We start from the raw sequence: 20,798 nt of genomic DNA on the forward strand, positions 1-20,798 counted from the left end.
GCTACAGGAGGGCCGTCTGATACTGGTTCCTGTAAATTGGGTAAAGATAAGAACCGGACCTTCCGTTCTGTTACAGCGTCGTAAATAATATCGGTTCTCTTAGCAACTGTTACGAGCCTCTTTCTGCTTGCCTTGTACCGACGGGTTGTTTATCTAGAACTGAGAATACTACCAAGCAATCTCAGTGAAATTTTGCGGGAAGATCCGCGCGCAATAACGTAGTTTATGCCTGTCTAACGTTTCTTTTTTTTCTGAGCAGCTATCGTTTTGGGCCACTGGGGTATTTTTGCAAAACAGTTTAGGTTTAAACGTTTTGGTTGCTTTTTTTTTCGTTCGTTCTTAATTTTCCGAAAATAGATGAAATATTTTATCTCTTTTTATGGTATTACCAAGCAGACAAGTGAGAAGATACAGAAAAAAATCAAGTAGAAGATTGGTAGTTGATCCAGTATCACATTCTCCGAACTAACGCCATAAGAATTGTTTAGCATACAGCAAGGGAAATTACTAACGAGATTTTAAGATTGAATAAGAGTCACCCTTAGAAATTCATCACGTCTCCCTCTCCAAAGTTCGAAGAGCCATGCAAATGTACCAGCGAATCGCTTGTGAGCAACAACTTCCACAAGTAATAGAATCGATTGCTTTTGTTTTTCTTAGGTTGGCACAGAAAGCCCCGCCATAGGGCAAACACTTGAATAAGTTGAGCAACTGTGCAACCAATCGTCTTATTTCGTTTGAATGCGTTAGACTCTTGGTCAATGAAGCCGGTTGAAAGATATAACTAAAAGGGTAATACGTTGCTCTCTAAGAGACACCTCCCATTCTTTTTCACTAATTGGCTTAGACCGAGGTCTGGATTTACGGCCAGAACGGGAACGTGAATCCAATAATCTAGTGTAACGGCCAACGTTTAACTTTTTCAGTCTCGAAGAAATACTTGAACTATTAAAACCACCCCTGCAGTGAACAAAAGTTTATACATTACATTTCTGAATGTTGTACTTCTCAAAGACAACTAGCTTGAACCACCATTACATAACATCATCCTGCTACTTTTAGCCCATAATTATAATACAGTGATGGCTTCACTACACATGTAACACAATAAAATAGCGAAGAACGTTTTACACGTTTTAAACAAGCTCAATCCGCCTGTTCTTTAGAAGAAAAATTAAATACTTCACGAAAGTACTCAAGAGAGAGAAATTGAAAGCCCAGCCTTACTTCTGAGTGCTGATATTTAAAGATAGATTTGGATCTCCTTTAAGTTAAATGCTTTTCAAATCTAAGTTTCAAAATAAAGCAATGTTTAAACAAAAAAATTTCTCGTAAAAGTTGACAAGAGATTCCTCAACAATTAAATACTCAGTTGGTCCCTTTGGCAGTAAGGCCTGACGGTAAGTTTTACAGTCGATCATATCTTAGTAACATCATTCTGAGCAACAGCGCAGAATGAATCTGCATTATTTCAAAAGTGATAAAATGGCGTTGCTTCCTGTCACTAAACTTTTTGCCGTAATTTCAAAATTTGTGTTTGCAGTAATGCCTTTAAGCTCTTCGTTTTGAATTTCGAGGTCACACCATTGTTGTGGTACATTGCTTCGCCCAGCACTCGAGCGCACATCTCTCTTTTTCAGCCACGCAAATCTGATGGCATACCTGGACCGAGGGATGGCATTTTAAATGGCATCCCAAGCCAAAACACTTTTGTGTACATGTATCTGCATAGCATTCCAACAAACCACAGTCGTTCCCTTCGCAAACCTGCGTACACTCACCGGAATGGCAAGACATCGTGTAGCACTTTTGGCCAGTGCAAACCTGATTGCATACTTCTGATCCCGTGCAGTTTAGCACACAAAAGCCATCACCGCATGTCTGATTGGAGACCCTCAACGGGCTAGAGGGTCTGTTTTCAAGGGAACAGCCTACACTTGAGCCACACTCTTGAACACAAGTATTGTCTTTGATTTCGTCGCAGGCAGTATTTGTTATCAGTCCAGGAGGCTCATACTGGAGAGAGTGTTTACAATGTCCACCGAAACACCTTGGGCTGCAATTCTCACCCTCACACGATGTGACACAGCCTCCTCCAGCACAGGTCTGGTAACATATTTTGGAGTTCGACGATAAGCAAGCCATCCTACAATTTCCTTCTCTGCAAATTTGGGTACAAACTTTTGAATAGCACTCCATGTTACATCCTCCTGCGATGCATTCTTGGATACAAATTTCTGAAGTGCAAGTAACGAGTTGACAATGCCGTCCGACGCAGACCTGACTACATTTTTTGTTTGCGTTGCACCTCATATTGCAGTTGCCTCCATAGCATGCTTGGCTATGCATGGCAACATTGGTAACGTTCATCATATTGCAGTTCCCAGATGGGCAATGCTGGTAACAAATGCTATGTCTTCGAAGAAACGCTCTATTGCAGCTTGAAACCGCGGCCATCGCAACCACATTTTCGGGCTCACTGTTATAGAGGCATTTGCTGTAGCGACAGGAGCGGGAACATTCTTTTCCTTGACATAGCATTAAACATCTCCCCGTGTCACACGACTGCTTGCAGTATTGCACTCCTGCTGGACAATGCATTTTACAATTTCCTCGACCGCATTTCTGAATACAACGCTTGACACCACTTGGACATTTCATCTCGCATCCACCTATATCACATTCTTGAATGCATTCTTCGGAATTGCACTCCATATTGCACCGTCCACGGATGCAATATTGGTTGCATTTCCTGGCGTTGCACTGAAGGGACTGGCAGTAGCCAGCCACACATTGCTGCTTGCATTCGCCTGGGGAAGAACATGTAAGATTGAAGGCTCCTGCGTTACCCATCTGATGGCAGTTCCTGAATTTATCACCACTTACAGAACAGGTCAAATTTCGCCTTCTTGCGATAGAATACTGATAACACGTCTTGTTTTGCCTGAAAACGCATCGTGTATTCGCACTCTCGGCTGAAATTTTGCTGTTCACCATGATAGAAATAAGCACACTAAGAAATAGCAGAACAAATGGCACTCGCGTATGGTCCATTGTCACCAGGGTCCTAAAACATAAAATAATAGGTGATGACTTTAGGAAGGGCACATAATCAAGGGACGATGTAACCGAATTAGTTTAGCCAAGGCAGAGAGAGAATAATTCTTTTGTGGGTTAGGCACTTGGACGTAATTTGATGACCTGGTTAAACAACACATTCTCCTTGCATACATCTTATTTAAATTAGCTTGAATTACTATCATTTTGTCATTCGCAATCCGTATCACTATTATTATTATTCTCTCGGTCTCGGTATCTTCATCCATATCGTTTTATTTCATTACATGCTGCCCTCGAATAAACGTCGTTGTCGACTAAATGCCACACGAGGAAACAAAATTACCAATAAACACCGCTTCTTATCGGGAGGAATTTATTCAACCAGGATTATGAGAAATGAAATACTGCAACTAGTGCGGCGCGACGCATCAAAAACGTGAGACACTGCAAAATCTATACAAGTTTTTGTCAAAAAATAAAACGCAATTTATCGACCGAAATTTTTCTCAGAAATACGAAAAATGTGAAGCAAAAAGCTGACAATATACTAACCTTAAAGCAAAAAATTGGAAAATTTGAAGCAAACGCTCCTTGAAATAAAAGCGAAAAATCTATTAAACACCACCTTGCTAGTTTAATTACTGTATGTTTATTTCAAGGTTTCACCCAATTCAAAGTCGATCCTCGATGACCCTCAGATGACTCAAAATATCGTGTATTTGCCTGATTTAGCTCTTTATTATCGAAGAATGAGAACTAATAAATACAGAAAAAGGAAACAGTGGCTTTGCGAGCTAACAGAGGCCCGTCAAGAAGTTCTGATAAGGGCAGACCACCATCAAAATGGAGCGTGTTCATAGTCTTTACTGTGTCTGCGTGACCAGTTCAAGTAGAAAAGATATGACATGCTTCACGTTGAAAGATAGACATTGTAATCCGATCACATATCAGTGATCTATGATTGCGCGGTAGTCATCGCTGCTAAGCGGTGTCTTTATGCTCTGTCGACGCTTGATGAGTGTGAAAAATCAATAAAAAATTCTACCGGTTCATGTGCGCGAAAACATCAACAGCGTGAAAACTTACTTTAGCACAATTCGCGGCGTGACAAAAATACACTATAGTTGTGATGTCCACGCGATTATTCGGTGAGGTTCAACATTTAAAATATCTACGTCTCTTCGAAGACGTAATTATCGTCTTGTCCTTTTGTGTTCGCCGCCCTAGTCTGGAAAATGTCATCTGAGATCATATTGCATTGATAAAATTAAAAGTTGTGCTTCAAAGTTCTCGATAGCATTGAAAACTGTTTAAACCTTGTACTTCCAATGTAATAAACTCGTTCTGACGGCGAGTTGTTTTCACGCCGAGTCACGCGATGGGATATGTTAAAAGACTGAATAATACCATTGGTATCTCACTTTGATTTAACACGAGTCCAGTGGACTCCCAAAGCCGGCATGCAAGTTGATGAGCTATTATATGAGCTCCAACATTTCAAAACAGCGGCGAAATCGGTGCGTGAAACAAATTATGGGTGGCAAGACACTATAGACCACTGGGATGATAGCTGTAGGTCATACTCGCGTAACACTTAATCAATCCCTTGTGGGACCACCTCAATTTCCTACACAAGGCTTGGAAAAAAGGTGGCATTTAACACTTTTGAAGAGACTTCTTTCATCTGACACTTGACTTTTGACGCCCTGTTCAGGCATCCTTTATGATCTCCTGTCATTTCTTATTCTTTACGTAAGACATTGACAATATACCTTTCCGTGCCACAATTTCTGTTATAATTTTCTGGCAGAACTGGGCAATTATCCAAGTCACAGACGATGTAGAAATATTGATACTACATAATATTTCCGAATGCTGTATAAACCGGAGAGAATAACTTGGTTTTAATCCCCTATCTCTTCTCTGATTAACGCCGACAGTGCAAACCTTACGCAAGGGAGAAAGAAAAGGTCAAGCACGATATATCCACAATTGTGAAGTCTGTGTCCTGAAACCGTTATAGACCCCCCCGCACTAACTAAACTGGCAACTGAAGGAAAGAAAAAATTGCAAAGACCTTCCTGTCGCCTTCTTTTTAAACAAGAGTATCCGATAGAAGGAGGGATAACAATTGAAAGCCAAGACCAAAAGGATCCCAACTCTTGTACGTAAAAGCTATATGATACCCATTTACGTACCAAGAAAGATCAAACGATTGTTTACTTTTCATGCTGAGGAACATTGCAATACAATTAAAAACAAGGCCAAAATATAGTCTTTCAAATCGTAAACAAGCTTTACAATGTTATGATTCAGCGGTTCCTTGCAGGATGTTAGAAGATAAAGTCGAGAATTCTTTTATTACTTGGTCTGTACCAAAGACGGCAATTGTTTCAAGAGATAATAGGTTCCTATAATACCTTTTTTTAAAAATTCCTGGGTATGTAATCTTGTACGACGAATATTCCTGCCATATGCGTGAAATATTACTGTTTCATTTGAGCTGAAACAGGACTGAAATGACAACTGCAACTGAGCTCATTCCGCGATAAGGCAATTTTCAAAAACAATAACTAAGAATTTCTCGTCCTCTGCAAAACGGATGCGCGTCACGTTGATGGGTGGAATTGCTTTGTTCACAGTAAATATAAGCTGAGATGTGAACTAAGATAGAGAGAATAGTACTGAGAAATCTAGAAGATTTTTCAGGGCAGGTTCTTTCAAGATGTTTGACTACAGTGTAGAGAAATAACTCACATATCTTATATCTAATCCTACCAGTCAAGAGCAAAGCATGGAAAAAGCTGGAGTGCGCTGACGATTACCACAGGGCCCTTTCTCAGTCACCCACACCGGCGAACAAATGTAGAGACCTGTCTAACACTACTAGAGACGATACACCATACTCGCCTCATGAGTCCTGGCTTGTTTCGAGGGATATAAAACAAGATTAGCTCGCAGTGCGAAGTATATGAAACAGCCTTCTGTAATCGTGACTAGTTCGCGACAAGTATCAGCGTGAGTGATCTGCTCTTGTGAGCCCCGCCCTGGGGTGCGTCTTCCGTCGGGAGGAAGGCTTTGAGGTCTCTGGGGACACGAAAGAAGATTTATTGTTTGTAAACCAGTGATTTTCTCTCCTTACGTGTAAGTAAACACATTAAACAAGAGATGCAATTTATGGTATGGTGTTCAGCAGAGTTGTCCTGGTTAGTTTACACAGCAATACAAGGTTTTAAAAAAGAAGAGCGTTGTTTGTTCATTTCAGTCACGCAAAGTGACTATTATTATGCGTGACACGTTGAGAAAATTGTGGGCGCTCAGCTGGATAGCAAATAACACGCGCGCAATAAAGGGCCCTTCACACTGTGAGCTTGCTAACCTCGTTTAGCGCTTCCACTCATCTTTTAGCGATAAAAAAAGAAGTGATGTTTAAAAAGCCTTAAGGATGAAAAAAAGCAAAAAATGATAATAATAAAAAGAGATGAGGATAAAAAAGCAAAAAATAATAATAATAATAATAATAATAATAATAATAATAACAAGAGATTTCTTAAGATGGCAGTTGATCAGAAACTCTGGAAGACTTGGATTCCTACGTATACAGAAGTATTGCGTTCGGTTAAATTCGCTTCGTCAGCATATTTCATATCATTTTCAGAGCCATGGAGATTTACTATTACTAGAATATGAGTCCGGTAAAGTCGTCTTCTAAGGTATAGAAATACACAGGAGGGAGAATCAACTAAAGAGCGACAGGGATGGCTAAAGATGAGGAAGATTCACACGGATGGCAAATAGCAATCCTCTCAGGTGCAGATCTCTCAACATATACTTAGAACTTAATACTGCTCCGAATGCCAGCATCAGCCCTGTTCAGAGTCGCCCTCCGATGGACTTCCGACGAGAAAAGAAAGAGAGTCCTGAGAGCCGAAGAGCGAAATGAGGACTTAGACTGGATACGAGGGCAGCTTGACCGACTGGCAACTGACAGGAATCAAATGGCTTTCTCTGGTCGACACACGAAGAGAGCTAACTAACTTTGTAATTGATACCTCACACAATATTGAATGATGCGAGGAAAGATATTAAAAATGTGTCATAACAGAACTGGCGCAAACTGGCACCAAGAGAAGTATTTATTTAACAATTACCCTTTGGACTCCGACATGACATATTTTTCACAAAGTATTGCCAATTCTTGCTTTCTATATTATAATCATTGTTATGTTCATACTATTACCTCAATTGTTTTTTTGTCGCTCTCGTATTTTGAGGCAAATTTCTGCCGTTTATCAACATTTTTCGACCTATTTTCACTCCTCGAGTTGACAAAAATTTATCATGGGAGCGAATGTTTACAACATTTTTGTTCAAGCTGACAGAACATGCACGAAAGAAACTTCATCCATGCGTAATTATCTCATTCAATAAATATTGTTGATGGAGTAAATTATTTTAACGACTCTAGGAGCAACATTTAATGTTGTGGTCTGATCTACCGGGTGCGTAAGTGTGGTCCAGAAAGAGATCGCTGATGACCTGAGGTTAGGTGACTGATTTGGTAAAAAAGCCTGTTATAAGGGTCAAAAGCCTTTTGATGTCTTCAGATATGAAAATTTAGTCAACAGTCCTGAAGCTATGATAGAAGAAAACATGGGCTACAGAAGCCTAGTGTTTAATCAAGTTACAGATAAAATATGACTGTGAAACGAAACTGCATTGCGTCTAGCCTTCGAAGGTATTTTAAATAACTTGTCATCCTCTTAAATGTTTTTGAGAAACGGTGACGCCAGTAGATTTATTTGGTAAATTTGAAAAACGTCATTGGTGATAGAAGGTCGAGCCTTTACAGCACATTTTGGGGGATTAGACCTCAGACTTACCATGGTGGGTGATGTCACGTACGAAACGAGGCTGTCATCCTTTAAATGTGTTTCAGTTATTCTGTGACACATTAAGGCTCATCAAAAACTCATTAATAATGGTGAAGACTTAAAGGAGGGGTCCCATCCACTCTTCCTTGCGTAATGGGGTCTGGAAGGGTAAATCAGCCTGTAATATGACACCCATACCATAACAAGCTAAAGATTGATTGATTGATGCCTACATTTTGGGAACTGGTAAAACAATAAGGCTATTGCTGAATCATGACCAGTATTAATTAAAACAAGCATGCTTGACCAAGAGGTTGTGGAGTTTACAAATCTTAGCTCAGCAGTGTCGCCTAAAGTAGGAACTTGAAGCATCATTAGAACTCAAGACAAACTTTTCGCTTTTAAAGTTCTTGGATATTTCCTCTTTTGTTTCCTTTTTTTATTCCTATTGTATTCTTGGACTGAGCATGCTAAATTTCCGACTGCATGAGCAGTTTGACAGAGAGGCAAGTTATTTGTCCTTTTTTTTAAACCTGAAAGCTAGCGTTCTTGCTAAGTTACAGATGCTTGCTCATATCTAAAACCGACAGGGGATTCATTAATCTCGCGTTGTAAAAATTAATCTCAGTTGCAAGAAAATTCCATTTTGCTCATTAAGTGATGGGTTACAGATCATGGATGGCGTAAAAGTGGGTCGAGAGCAAGAAAGTCGCGCATGTGCCATTGGCAAGTGTGCCACGGATGTTCTAGTCACTTCTCGATGTCTTCCAATTAAGAAATGTGATCTTAATTAGGAAACTGAGATGAATTTATATTGGGTCAACGGTAAAGCACAGACTGCTTGATTTCTGATTCCGTTTTGGACAATTCTTTTAGTTGCAAAAACTCTCTCGATTTCATATATATATCTTTTTATACCATAGACAGTTTTGACTAAAAACTTTTTTTCAAGATGAATTGGACGAAAGAAAAGTGTACCAATATTACTGTGACATTGCTATGTCACCAGCCGCGTGTCTATTTATCATGATCATTGGCAACAATTGGTCACCTAGCACGCTGTTTAAGTCCATTGTATGAACGAGAACAATTTTGGGATTGCTGTTAACAAGTGTGCCCTCTAGGACAGCTCTCAGTTGGTAATACACACAAAGCATCTCATGTTCATCCCAGAAAATTCTTCAAAAAAAAAGATGCAAGGTCTTAGCGTGCCATATTACTATCGATGAAATCATCGACACTAACGGAAGATGAATGTCTCCAAAAGTAGCACGATGTAAGCACGCAGCGGTAGGCAAATAAAAATATTCTCATCAGTTTGCGTCAAATTGTAACAGAAGAGACACAATGTTCCATTCCAAGTTTGCCAAAATCAAGACTATGATGGCTGTATCGTGTTTCACCCCCTTTAATGTTGAGGGAACCGCTTTTCAGCAAGTCGTGTGATAGGTGAACGGGCAATTTTCGAATTTTTAGGCCCATAATGTAAGTGCTAAGCGACAAATATATTGTCATCTGTTTCACTGGATTACTTCCCTATGCACAAATCATCCCTATTAACTGAAACAGGTTAGCTCGGTCGGCTTTTTTATATCGGTCAGCAAGAATGAGTTCGTTCGAAGAGTCATTACTTTTATGATGACTGAGAATACAGCTCTCAGACTCAAAATAAGGGTTACTTTAAAAGCAAGAGAAAATAGGGGCAAAATTCATTGAAGCTGTTGAAAACTTAGCTTGAAATGACTGAAACGATTCAATTTCCTCTTTGATAAAATTAAGTATAACCCACCATTTCCGCCATGACCGGCAGAAATTGAATTTCAGAGAAAGTTTGATGGGCGAAGTTTTATGTATTTAATGCCTATTATATCGTGATACTAAAAGACAGTGACTTAAAAGGGAAAAGGAATGTCCATAAAGAAAATTTCTTTTTCTTCGCTATTTAATAGCGAACAACAAAAGAAAAGGCGATTGTTTATGACTCTAATTCCATCATCAATACGATGACGTCTAACCACAAACTGCTCTCCTTAAAATTCTTGTGACGATCAAATTCTTCCGCAATTGAAGGATATCACTTATTTAACCGCCATATGAATACATAAAGGTTTATTAAGGAAACATGAAGGATGAAGGAATGAAAGACTGACTTGTGATTAAAAATTCACAGGCTGACCCAGTGCTACGATACTCTATAAAGTGTATGCTCTTCCTACCTTCTTTTTTTATGGAGTAAAAGAGTCCCTCACTTCGTCTTTGAAGAGGCAAGCGAATTGTCTTCTTTTCTGACGTTATAATCTGCTGAAGAGCTCAATCTTCATCGAAGATTGGATAATAATGGGCAAAATCCTGGATCATGTCTTGAAGCTTTTAATCCTGACTGAGAAAGTTCGCTTTGACGTCTGTCCTGCATGAGAGAGACTAATACATTTGACATCTATCCAGGTGCCTTGAGGCGTTTATGAATGCCTTTTAGTTAATCAGTTCAACGTCTGTCACCAATAGAATCCTGTATGTATATTTCATGACAGATGAAAAGCCTTCAATTTTATCGTTTTAATCTATGCATGGTTTTGTGAACTACGCTAAGTTGGAGAAAACTTTGCTTTTCAAAACTCGGAAGAGAAATGGTGCTTGAAAATGAATATTTAGAGAGAATGGTACCAATTAGAAAGAATGGCATTCCTGACGTCGTAAAACAAATGAATACTTGATTGTCTATCTAGTTTTGTCGTGACTCAGTGTGGTTTTTATGGGGAAGTTGATAGCGCAGCGACGAGGATAGTGAGGTCAACAGTGTGATCCTCCAATTTGCGTCAAATTAAAGAATTTTTGTTAAGTGGGCTAGGCACATTCATTACATTTTATGTTTCGCTGTGCAAAGGGCCCCTCTAGATGAAATTTGGATAATGATACAAGGAAGAAAACAATACTCCGAAGCATATGCTTTCTGTTTTTTTTGGAAAAAATGGCACAAGACATTACAAAAACATGCTACTAAACCATGACAGAAAAAAGATGATTTTCCTTAAAAAGAAAACGAAATTTGAGGAAGAAGACGATCGCAAATTTATGCAGGAGACTTCTTATCTTAGAATATCAAGGATTTAAGCGAATATAATGGTTTCTGAAAGGATATTTTTAGTCGTGCTATGGATATTTTCTCAGTTGGCGATTAATTTAGAATCCGTCTGTCGATCAAAAGAAATATTTCCAATAATTATGAGAGCTGGCCGTCGGTTGTAAACTTTATAAAACGTAAAAGATGGTGGCTGCCTACAATCGTAGAAAAAACATATTGATAAGATAAAGCTACAAGCTGAATATTCCATTCAGCCAACAAGTCACTTGCTGTTTAAATAGTCTGTAACATATGGAACACAGGTTTTTCAAATGTGGAGTCAAGAAAGCCCAAAGAAATCCTCACCCTGACCCTGGCGAGCAGATGAGGCAGCAACGAATACCAAAAAACAAACATGCGATTGAAGTTCAACTTTCATTCTTCAGTTGAGCTCTATGGTTTTCAAACGATTGTTAGATACACGTTCATTTAGTGTATGAGTCGCGATAACCATTAATTTTCGAAAGATGCTTGCAGATTATTTACCCCCTTCTCCCTTCCGCCACGCCAATAAGCCATCTAACATCTTGATTCAACATGTTGACTTTTGGGGTTGTCTTTTCGTTCTTGTTGTTGTTGTTTTTTTTCTTGGTCGTTTGTTTTTGTTCGTTTGTTTCTTTCCGCAATTGTGTTCATTTTATGTTCTTCATCACTAACCTCCCACATTTCTTTCCGCGGCGTTTTTGTGTAATAAATTTTCTGAAGGCGTAACTTTAAAAGAATTTATAATCGACCTCATTTCCATCAGTCGCTAGAAAGTTCACCTGGCTCATATGGTCTATTAACTCTTTGCATATTTCTGTGTGTGTCTTTTTACCATCTCAGTTTCTTCTTTCTTTGCGTTAGGCTTCCTTAATGAATCAATCAAACCTCTTCGATGAAATATTACTGAACGTAAAGAATGTTCATGCGTAAGTAAGCTTCCGGAGCCATTTCACCAAATTCGTTCATTTGTATCTTTTATTAAACAAGGACAGATGTGGCGTATGACACGAAAAACACACGTTTATTCCTTGAAGTATAGTTTCTGCTACAGTCCTCTACCGCACAACTTTCATTTCTTGACGGTGACGGTACAACTCCTTACCATTAAGAAAAAGGAACTCGAGTTGGGTATAACTTACTGTTGTTTACCTCTATAGAAAGGATGAAGATTGTTCTGCATGTTGAAAAGTAAATTTGATGAAACCCCTCCGTTAGACAGCCTAAAAAATTTAATTAAGTGAAAGCGATAAAGAGGTAAGGATCGTTAAAAGACAAGCATAGGAAATTAATAATTATTAATGGTGTGTTTCTCCACAGCTTAAGAGTCAACCAGTTTGGTAATTGAGCCGCTAATGAGAACAAGAATCATGTCAAGACATAAATGGCTAGTGTCATGACTATGGGGATAAACATCATATATAGGCTAAAACTGTAGAAGACCACTCCAAAATAAGAAGCTATACATTTCACCGGCTTTAAGGAGACGGCTTTTTTTCCTTTAAGGTTACATATGTCGACTAATTACAGAGCTTTGGAAGCGAAATGATTGTCGGTCACAATGACATTGAGTTTGTTGCTTTTCTTTCTTACCACGATTACTCCCTGGTCCTGTTACTGTACATGTATGAAATGAATCTTTTGATTAAAGCCACCTAGTTTTTTAGAACGATCTGCAAGAAAAATGAAGCAGAGTCTACGTATTTTTCGTCATCCACCCGTGCCCTATCCTTGACATCGGTGTCTATGTCGGTCAAGAAAGGACTTTCGTCAGTCTCTTGTCGTTATAGACCCGCTTACTTAGTCAAAAAATTGGTTTATAATGGGCAGTTTGTAGCATCTTGTCTTAAAGCTTTTAACCCTCACTGAGAGAGTTTGCAAACCGACGACGTCTAGAAAACACGTAGAGACTACACCGAATAGACACTGTGTCAGATGCCTGGGGCATATGAGTGTTTCTTGAGTTTATCAGGAAAACGTCTGTCACCAAAACTATATTATGCATAATTTATTGGTTAAGAATATATGAAAGTCATATATTTGAACTGCGGATAAAGACGTGAATGAAAGTGATCCTCGCAGTAATTTGCACTACTTAGGCAGTAGTGAAAATAAGGCCTGAAAAAAATTCAGGCCTGTACGGGACTTGAACCCATGAGCTCTGCGATACCGCTCTCTGTTTATTTAGAACCAACTTCATGACCAGCTCCCAGTTGGCTTGTTAGCTCAGTTGGTAGAGCTATTGTTCAGAAACTAAGGCAGACTGGTTCACTCACACATGACTCAAATTATATTGAAAAAAAAATTAATGATTTTTGTTCTTGGGATATAATTCAGAACACGATTTTCCGAAACAGTGCACGCGCGGAAGAATTTTTATTTTAGGTAAGTTATTAATTTTGATTCTCGCCTCAGCTTATAACTGCTACATTCAAAAATTGTCATATTCATCTGTTGTGACAAATGTTGTTCAACTGAAACTGACAATGCTCCGTCAATAGGTGCTTCAATAACACGATCTTATCTCGCCAAGGGGATAAAACAATCAACTGAATGATACATTTACCTTTGTTGGGCCAGCTTTTCCATTGTCTTTTGAACATATGGAGCACAGGTTTTATGTGTAATCGATTTTTAAACTGCGGGATCATCAGGGTTTAATAGAAGAATGGAAAACACGCAGAAAAGGGCCGAAAAAGAACATTATGATGCGACCAGTTCCACGTTGATTTGAGGAATCTAGTTCTGTTAAGGATCGATTGTTAGACAGACATATCTTATAATTCCTCTGTCGAAATTGGACATTTGAGAAAATCATGTTTATTTGAACAGATAAGGCGCCCTTTCGTCGTTCTTTATAGCAGGCGTTTCCTTTGTTTACTTTTAAGTTCAGATCGTTTGCGTCGCGTCCCTCTCACATTTTTTCATCTTTGTTGTTTAATCTCACCGACAATTTGAAACTCTAAGGGAAAAAGAGAAAAGGGGGAAATGAGGGGAGTTGATCGATCATAGCCATACAATACTAAGTTTTTTATAACATAAATATGATGAAAGCTGCATTAAGCGGACAGCCAATTAACTCTCGCCGATTTCCATTAAATACTAAGTGTTCGCTTGGTGCAAGTTCCTCTAACCGCAGATAATTAGGACGATAAACCGTATGCCCCGTCTCCTACATCTCCTCCGTACTGGTTAGCGGGGGACGATGAAGAACCCACGAAATTCTCCTAAAGATTAGGGAGCTTAGCTCCCATTGTTGAGGTCTAGCCTCATTAAGATCTAAAGATTCCCAATAAGTTTTTTCTACCTTGAAAGAGATGACAAATTGAGGAAAAATTAGGAGGAAGAAGAAGAAGAATTGACCTGCGCAAAGATCGAATAGAAATTTTGATCTTCGTTTCAAACTCCTTCTCTTAGTGCTCCTGTGTGGCTATTAATTCAATAGTCTTTATAGAAGAAAGAACATCAAGTCATTGGTGCAAACTATTCCCTGCTGAGTTTTTTTTTTCTTCGATAAGAATTCGTTACGATTTACCTATGTCATAATTACGTCCACTTATCTACGGTCATCGACACTGATGAAAACTGTTACCATCAGAGGGTTATCCTTGATATTTATCTAGCTGTAATCCTTTGTATTGTTGTCATTATTTATTTCATCTGTTCATATTTTTTTTATAAGCTCGAATCTTTTCTTCTTATGGTTTCAACTCGCCTGGCGTTGTTCTCCAGTGCCATGGACGCCATTCCAGCATTACTAATTGAAAATTTCATCACTAAGGTAGTCTTGCCAAGCATGCTAAACACAGCCCTTCTAAATCTCCTGTATTTTATAGAGTAGATGATAGGATTACAGCAACTGTTCATAAAACCTACAAGCATAGCTAGGGCGCCATACGGTCCTTCAACTTTTTGCCCTGTTCCGATCTCAACGAAGAGTAAGATACAAAATGGAGACCAGCATATGAGGTACACTAAAGTTACTATTATCAATGTGGCCAATCCCTTATTTCGTTTTAATTTCCTCGACTCTCTATTGTTTACCGGCTGCCTTTGGGTGCTAGGTGTAACATCCTCAATGCGTTGTAGTTGACTTCGGATTACCCGCGCAATCTTCCAATACACGTATACCATCGTCATCAAAGCTACTCCATACGTTCCTGAAACAACGGAAATTGCGAAAGCAAAGTTTAATCCATACCTGGACCAATCTTCTACCTTACATGTCCCAATATAGGTAACAAAGCACTCGTATGAGCTCACTCCAAATAAGGGCAGGAATGCCCAAACGGCAGAGTATCCCCACAAGACAAAACACAAGCAAATGGCGCGCGACTTTGTCATCTCAAGCGGATAAAACAGTGGACGAGCGACTGCCAGGTATCGATCAATGGAAAGCATCATCAGGTGCATTATAGACGAAATGCAAAAGAGAAAGGTTGAAAACCCATTACAAATGCCCCATATCTTTCCACATCTCCACCAACCGCTGTGAACAGCATCCACAGCGCACGGCATTACAAGTATGGCCACAAGTAGATCCGCAATCGACAGAGAAAATAAAAAGTGAGAGTTGACGATGGAGTTGAGAGCCCTTGAGTAACGAACTACAATCATAACAGTAATATTTCCGATCATTGTCAAAGCAAGAACAAAGATCATTATGATCATAATGAGAATAGTCCAGCCGTGGGGTAGATTAACAAGCTTGACGTTGTCTTCACTTTCGGTAAAGTTTTTAACCATTACTGTCCCGTTCATGACGTCTCCTGTAAAGAAAATGTAGATCGAAATAATTTTGGTCATAGGCTATTAATGCACGTCAAGTATGTTGATTTTGCAAATATATGGACCCTTAGCGCAAAAAAATGTACTTTTCTGAAACAACGTAAGTCATTTTATTGGTGCTGCATCAACCTTCCTTTTAGAAAACAACAAACCTCGTTATGAAACATATTAAAAATTAATGTCGTTAGAGACTGTTTACAAGAGTAGATTTAGCAATGAAGCCGTCCTCCTCAGTAATTTACCGGTTTACTTAGAAGCACTAGCAAAAAACAAAGAAAAGAGAGGAGCGCAGCTTTCCCGGGAGTAAAGTTATTTGAGAAGGGGAAGCAATGATTTTGGTGAAAAACGAGTTTTAAAAGCGAAGGCCTTAGATATTACGTAATGTTTCACTAAACCATCTTCGCCTAGTCGGCTACACAGACAGCAGCATGCTCCATGATCTGAACTACCTCAAAAGGTCCTGGCTGAGCAAACTGATTTTAGGGGTAAGGTCGATCGGAATGAAAAGACTCGCAAGATTGTCCTTTGAAGAAAATTTTTGTCACCTACTCATTCACTTCCTCACGTTTTCAATCAATACTTAACGAGTTTATTTATAGCAGCGTTTTGTACCATCTTGAAATATTATCCACATTTGCATATTAGCTTAGAAAAGTTTATCTACCAAACTGAATTCTTCATCTGCCGTTTTTTCTGGATTCAAAAAGTTATAATGATGTTGACTCGGAAACTTGAAAAGTTAAAGGCTTTCAGGAAAATAATTGAAAAATTTACAAATGCAATATTTATCGGACATTTTTTCCCTAGATTCAGTGATTAAGATGATAAACTTCGATATATCATTGAATGAGAGAAAACTTTTTGACCACATTTTTACCGGCCTTTTTACCCTCGACTCTAAGAAATCGTGACTAATCGTTCAATAAAATTGAAAGTTTAAATATTATCTCGTAAATAATTAATAATAGTCTAACCAAGAAAGCTAAAGGTATCATGGAGGAAAACACGAAAAACCTGTATTTGTGCCTGAGAAATATTGGACTACTAAGTAAACTCAAATTATTATCTCGGTTCTTGTCTGCACATTTATAGACAGCGGACAGCTACAGCTATCATATATAAAACTTAAAAGTGAATGAGAGAATACGAGTGAACTTACATATCAACTAAACATTACAGCAGATGGTTTAAACATGTTAAATGTTGATTGAAGCAGGTGCTCAACGGAGCTGAGGGAAAGTGACAATTATTTTTCCCAAATTTACACTGCATCGAACTCTTCTAATGGCAGATTTTAGGCCGTTGAGATATCTGGCGATGTCACTGAACATAAAAATTCCGGTATCTTGAAAACAAGCTTGAATATCAATGGCGTAGATGTTTTCAGATACATTCTTTGTACCGTTCTAGTTGGAATATAAGGACCCTTTTATCCGGCTGACTAGTCTGGTTTCACTTATCACATCTCTCAACGAAACTTTTCTGATAATATTTACGTTCCCAAACATTTTTTCGTCGATACAAGTCAGCCTCGGCAATAGCAGTTATTTAGGTCTGCCAGTAACCTGTAGCGCACGTTACGCAATTATTCAACTTTGAACTGAAGCGAAACGAAACGAAATTCAAATGTCTTCGAGAAATTAAGAAAAACTTTACCTTAAGAGAGGAAGGCCACAGTGAAAATCGACAGCAGGAACCAAAAATAATATTTATAAACCGGAATATGTTTGAAACCCACCACCAGCTGATGAGTTATTAAAACGTAGTGCTGTCTCTTAAAGCTAATAATAAGCCAGAATAGATTTCAGCCAAACGGCTTCGAAGGACCTCGTGGGACAGGTGAGAAAGATAGGCAGTAATCCTCTTTTTCATAAAATGGTTGTTTTGAAGCAGACTTGGATCAAAGGATCGATGCAAAGCGCGCCCTCGTCGGCTAAAAAAGCGCAGCCTTAACTGAGTTTGAGACAATTTAAACCGATGAATGACGGACAACTCTCTAGCTTGCCTAGCCTGTCGATCTTGATCACGTGTTTGAAAAGAGATAATCAGCTACATCTGTTTCGGAAACTCGAACGCTGTAGCAAAAAGCAAATCAACTGCGAGGGATCAATCAACTTTCTACGACTATGCCAGAGCTTCGAACTCACACCTACTTTTGCCAAGATCGACAAAGATAGGCGTGCTAAGTGGAAGAAATCATCTGCTTCCTTTACAAAGAACGTGATCGCGGAGGAGCTCAGAGTAAGAATACAGGAGAATATGGTACTTCGAGAGGAAATCAATGGCATCTATGATGAAATCCGTCAGACCTGTTCACTATTCCGCTATATGTGCATCTTACGAACCATCACTATGCTTCGGAATAAACTCCAACTTGAAGTTACGAACACTTACACTCGAAAGATCTCAAGGCTTCTCTACAGAGAAACTGACGTCGACGAACACATCCTGAATATTTCCTCTTACGAACTATCGTTCTTCCAAAAATTGGTTCTCTGTCGTGGCCTGAAATTTGCGATCCCACAAAGAGTGTCTCCAGTTGAGATCAAGGCAAGCTTCGAGAAAGCATACTGGAACCTTGAACGGCATCTACCAAACGAGAATTTACGCGAACTAGCAGCCGCAACCTTACGATCTGTTGCGCTAGAGTATATTAATAAGAGTAGCCCAAAACCTCCTAAAGCCCTCTTGCAAGCTATTGAAGATCTGAAAAAACGCGATGACATCGTTGTCACAAAACCGGATAAAGGGTCTGGTGTTGTTGTTATGGATAAATCAGAATATCTTCGCCTACTATCCGAAGCGTCAATAAACGATACCAGCAAATTCCGATTCGTCGACTCGGAGAGACCGAGAACCAGAGGACGACCTCCTAAGTATTACCACCCTCTCCTTCAGAAAGAAAGGGAGTTGGAAACTCTCGCTCGAAAGATTCTACCGAAATCCATTGCTGACGCTCTCCGCCCGAAAGGGTCCAGACTCGCACACTTGTATGGCTTGCCAAAGACACATAAAGAACAGTTGGCCGTGCGGCCAATACTCTCTGCTACTAACACCTACAATTACTCGCTAGCGAAATGGCTTGACGACAAATTGAAACCCCTGTCGTGCAACCAATATACAGTGACAGACACATTCCGCTTTGCTGATGAAGTACGAGGCTTCGAGATCAAGAACGGCGAAATTTTAGTTTCCTATGACGTCACCTCATTGTTTACAAATGTACCATTGGAGGAAACAATACAGATCTTAGCTGAAAAAGCCTTTGCCCAGGATTGGTTCAACGAGACGCACAGCTTGAACATCTCTAAAGCGGACCTAATCGACCTCCTCCGAGCAGCTACGAAAAACCAGCTTTTCCAGTTTGACGGTGCTTTATATGAGCAGACAGATGGAGTCGCTATGGGTTCTCCCCTTGGACCGTTGCTGGCTAACGTCTTCATGTGCTCGATTGAGGAAAACCTCGAACAACACGGTCAACTTCCGCGCTATTACCGGAGGTACGTCGATGACACCCTGACCGAAATGCCTGATAGGGTGACCGCTGGCCAGTTTCTAGACACCCTTAACTCTACCCATCCCTCCCTCCAGTTTACCATGGAAGTCGAACGGGAAGGATCCCTTCCCTTTCTAGGAACTGAACTGCTTAACCGTGCACCAAAGATTGAGAGCAAGGTCTACATCAAAAGAACCAACACGGGTCTCCTTCTGCATTTCCAGAGTCATGTTGACATTAAGTACAAGCGCAGCCTAGTTAACAACATGGTGGATCGCGCTTATCGATTATCTTCTAACTGGTCTTTCTTCTCCGAGGAATGTGACCGCCTTAGAGGGGTTTTTCATAACTTGAAATACCCAAAGCCACTGGTTGAAACTACAATCAAGCGGTTCGTTGATAGAAGGATTTCATCTGCAGAGCCCTGTCCATCACCAGACGTACCATCGGAGATTGTGAGATTAGTGTTACCCTTCAAGGACCAGTCGTCAGCTAATCATGTTAAACAACAACTGAACAGTCTAAGCTCGAAGTTAAGCGTGACTGTCCAACCAGTGTTCGTTAGCCCTAAGCTCGATCAACAGCTTAAGCAACACGAAATTAAGCCCCCTATTGTTAACCAACAATGTATCGTTTATGAATTTAAATGTAACCTGTGTGATGCAGGGTATGTGGGCTACACTCGTGGTCACTTACACGAGCGCGTAGAAGGGCACACAAGGAAATCATCTTCTATCTACAAACACTACCACCTCCAGCACAATAGTGAAATGCCTGAACGCTCGATCGAGCAATTCAACGTCATCGCGAAATGTAACGGCAAATTTGATTGCCTTGTTAATGAAATGTTGTATATTCGCATGCGTAAGCCAACACTGAACGTGCAAACGGATTCCATCCGCGCCAAGGTGTTTGTTTAAGCCGTTCATTCTAATTTATGCTATTCTTGTACCTTTCCTTATTTGCATGTTTTTAAACTAGTCTCTTGATAATGGAGTCACGATGACCCCGAAACGTCGAGTAATAAATCTTTCCTGGTTTTTTCTATGCCTTTGCTTTAGCAAATCCCTGCTGATCAAATAAAACAAAAGTGAAAAAAAAAAATGAATAAAGAGAAATGCGTCTGAACGGACAGGATTAACCTGGATTATACGGCGATGTACCTCAACTAGAAAATTAATTTCCATCGTACTGCAAGCCGATCGAAAATCAACACTAATCAACAGAACCAACAATGCATTTCGAGCCTGTCTAAAGTTCCGAAAAGAGGGAGAAATCTATCATTATTTCCTTGTTAACGATTGTCTCCTGCGTGACACTTAAAATATGCTTGTAAGATAGTGACTTTCCACAGGTGTTAAGTTTGAAGTTATATTTAGAACCAGTATTTGTTATTCAGATAACTAGTAACGCACTGTGCATTTTTAACTCTAAGTATTCTTGATCTTGAAGTTTTGCGAACTGAAGGCCTCCTTGA

At 39.5% G+C, this 20,798-nt stretch overlaps 3 protein-coding genes across 6 annotated transcripts; 1 reads left to right on the forward strand and 2 right to left on the reverse strand.

Moving 5' to 3' along the window:
• Nucleotides 1-19: 19 nt before the first annotated feature.
• LOC131789174 (multiple epidermal growth factor-like domains protein 10) lies at nt 20-10,356 on the reverse strand. 4 transcript variants are annotated; one of them, XM_059106251.2, is made up of 3 exons: nt 10,151-10,356; nt 5,971-6,147; nt 20-3,067 (listed from the first exon to the last, which is right to left on the reverse strand). In XM_059106251.2, the coding sequence occupies exons 2-3, from the start codon at nt 5,973-5,975 to the stop codon at nt 1,579-1,581; spliced, it is 1,494 nt and encodes a 497-aa protein (XP_058962234.2). In that variant the 5' UTR covers nt 5,976-6,147; nt 10,151-10,356; the 3' UTR covers nt 20-1,578. The 4 variants fall into 4 exon arrangements, with proteins under 4 accessions (XP_058962234.2, XP_058962237.2, XP_066025623.1 ...); XM_059106254.2 differs by lacking the exon at nt 5,971-6,147; XM_066169526.1 differs by lacking the exon at nt 10,151-10,356 and having other exon boundaries at nt 5,839-5,978.
• A 4,222-nt stretch (nt 10,357-14,578) lies between these two features.
• On the reverse strand, nt 14,579-17,768 carry LOC131789183 (histamine H2 receptor-like). The gene is made up of 2 exons (XM_059106266.2): nt 17,482-17,768; nt 14,579-15,806 (listed from the first exon to the last, which is right to left on the reverse strand). The coding sequence occupies exon 2, from the start codon at nt 15,796-15,798 to the stop codon at nt 14,713-14,715; it is 1,086 nt and encodes a 361-aa protein (XP_058962249.2). The 5' UTR covers nt 15,799-15,806; nt 17,482-17,768; the 3' UTR covers nt 14,579-14,712.
• A 34-nt stretch (nt 17,769-17,802) lies between these two features.
• LOC131780489 (uncharacterized) lies at nt 17,803-20,384 on the forward strand. The gene has a single exon (XM_066170264.1). It carries the CDS (start codon nt 17,803-17,805, stop codon nt 20,239-20,241), a length of 2,439 nt encoding a protein of 812 aa, XP_066026361.1. The 3' UTR covers nt 20,242-20,384.
• Nucleotides 20,385-20,798: the final 414 nt, after the last annotated feature.

The sequence above is a fragment of the Pocillopora verrucosa genome, chromosome 7 (genome assembly GCF_036669915.1).
Source record: "Pocillopora verrucosa isolate sample1 chromosome 7, ASM3666991v2, whole genome shotgun sequence".
NCBI classification, from domain to species: Eukaryota; Metazoa; Cnidaria; class Anthozoa; order Scleractinia; family Pocilloporidae; genus Pocillopora; species Pocillopora verrucosa.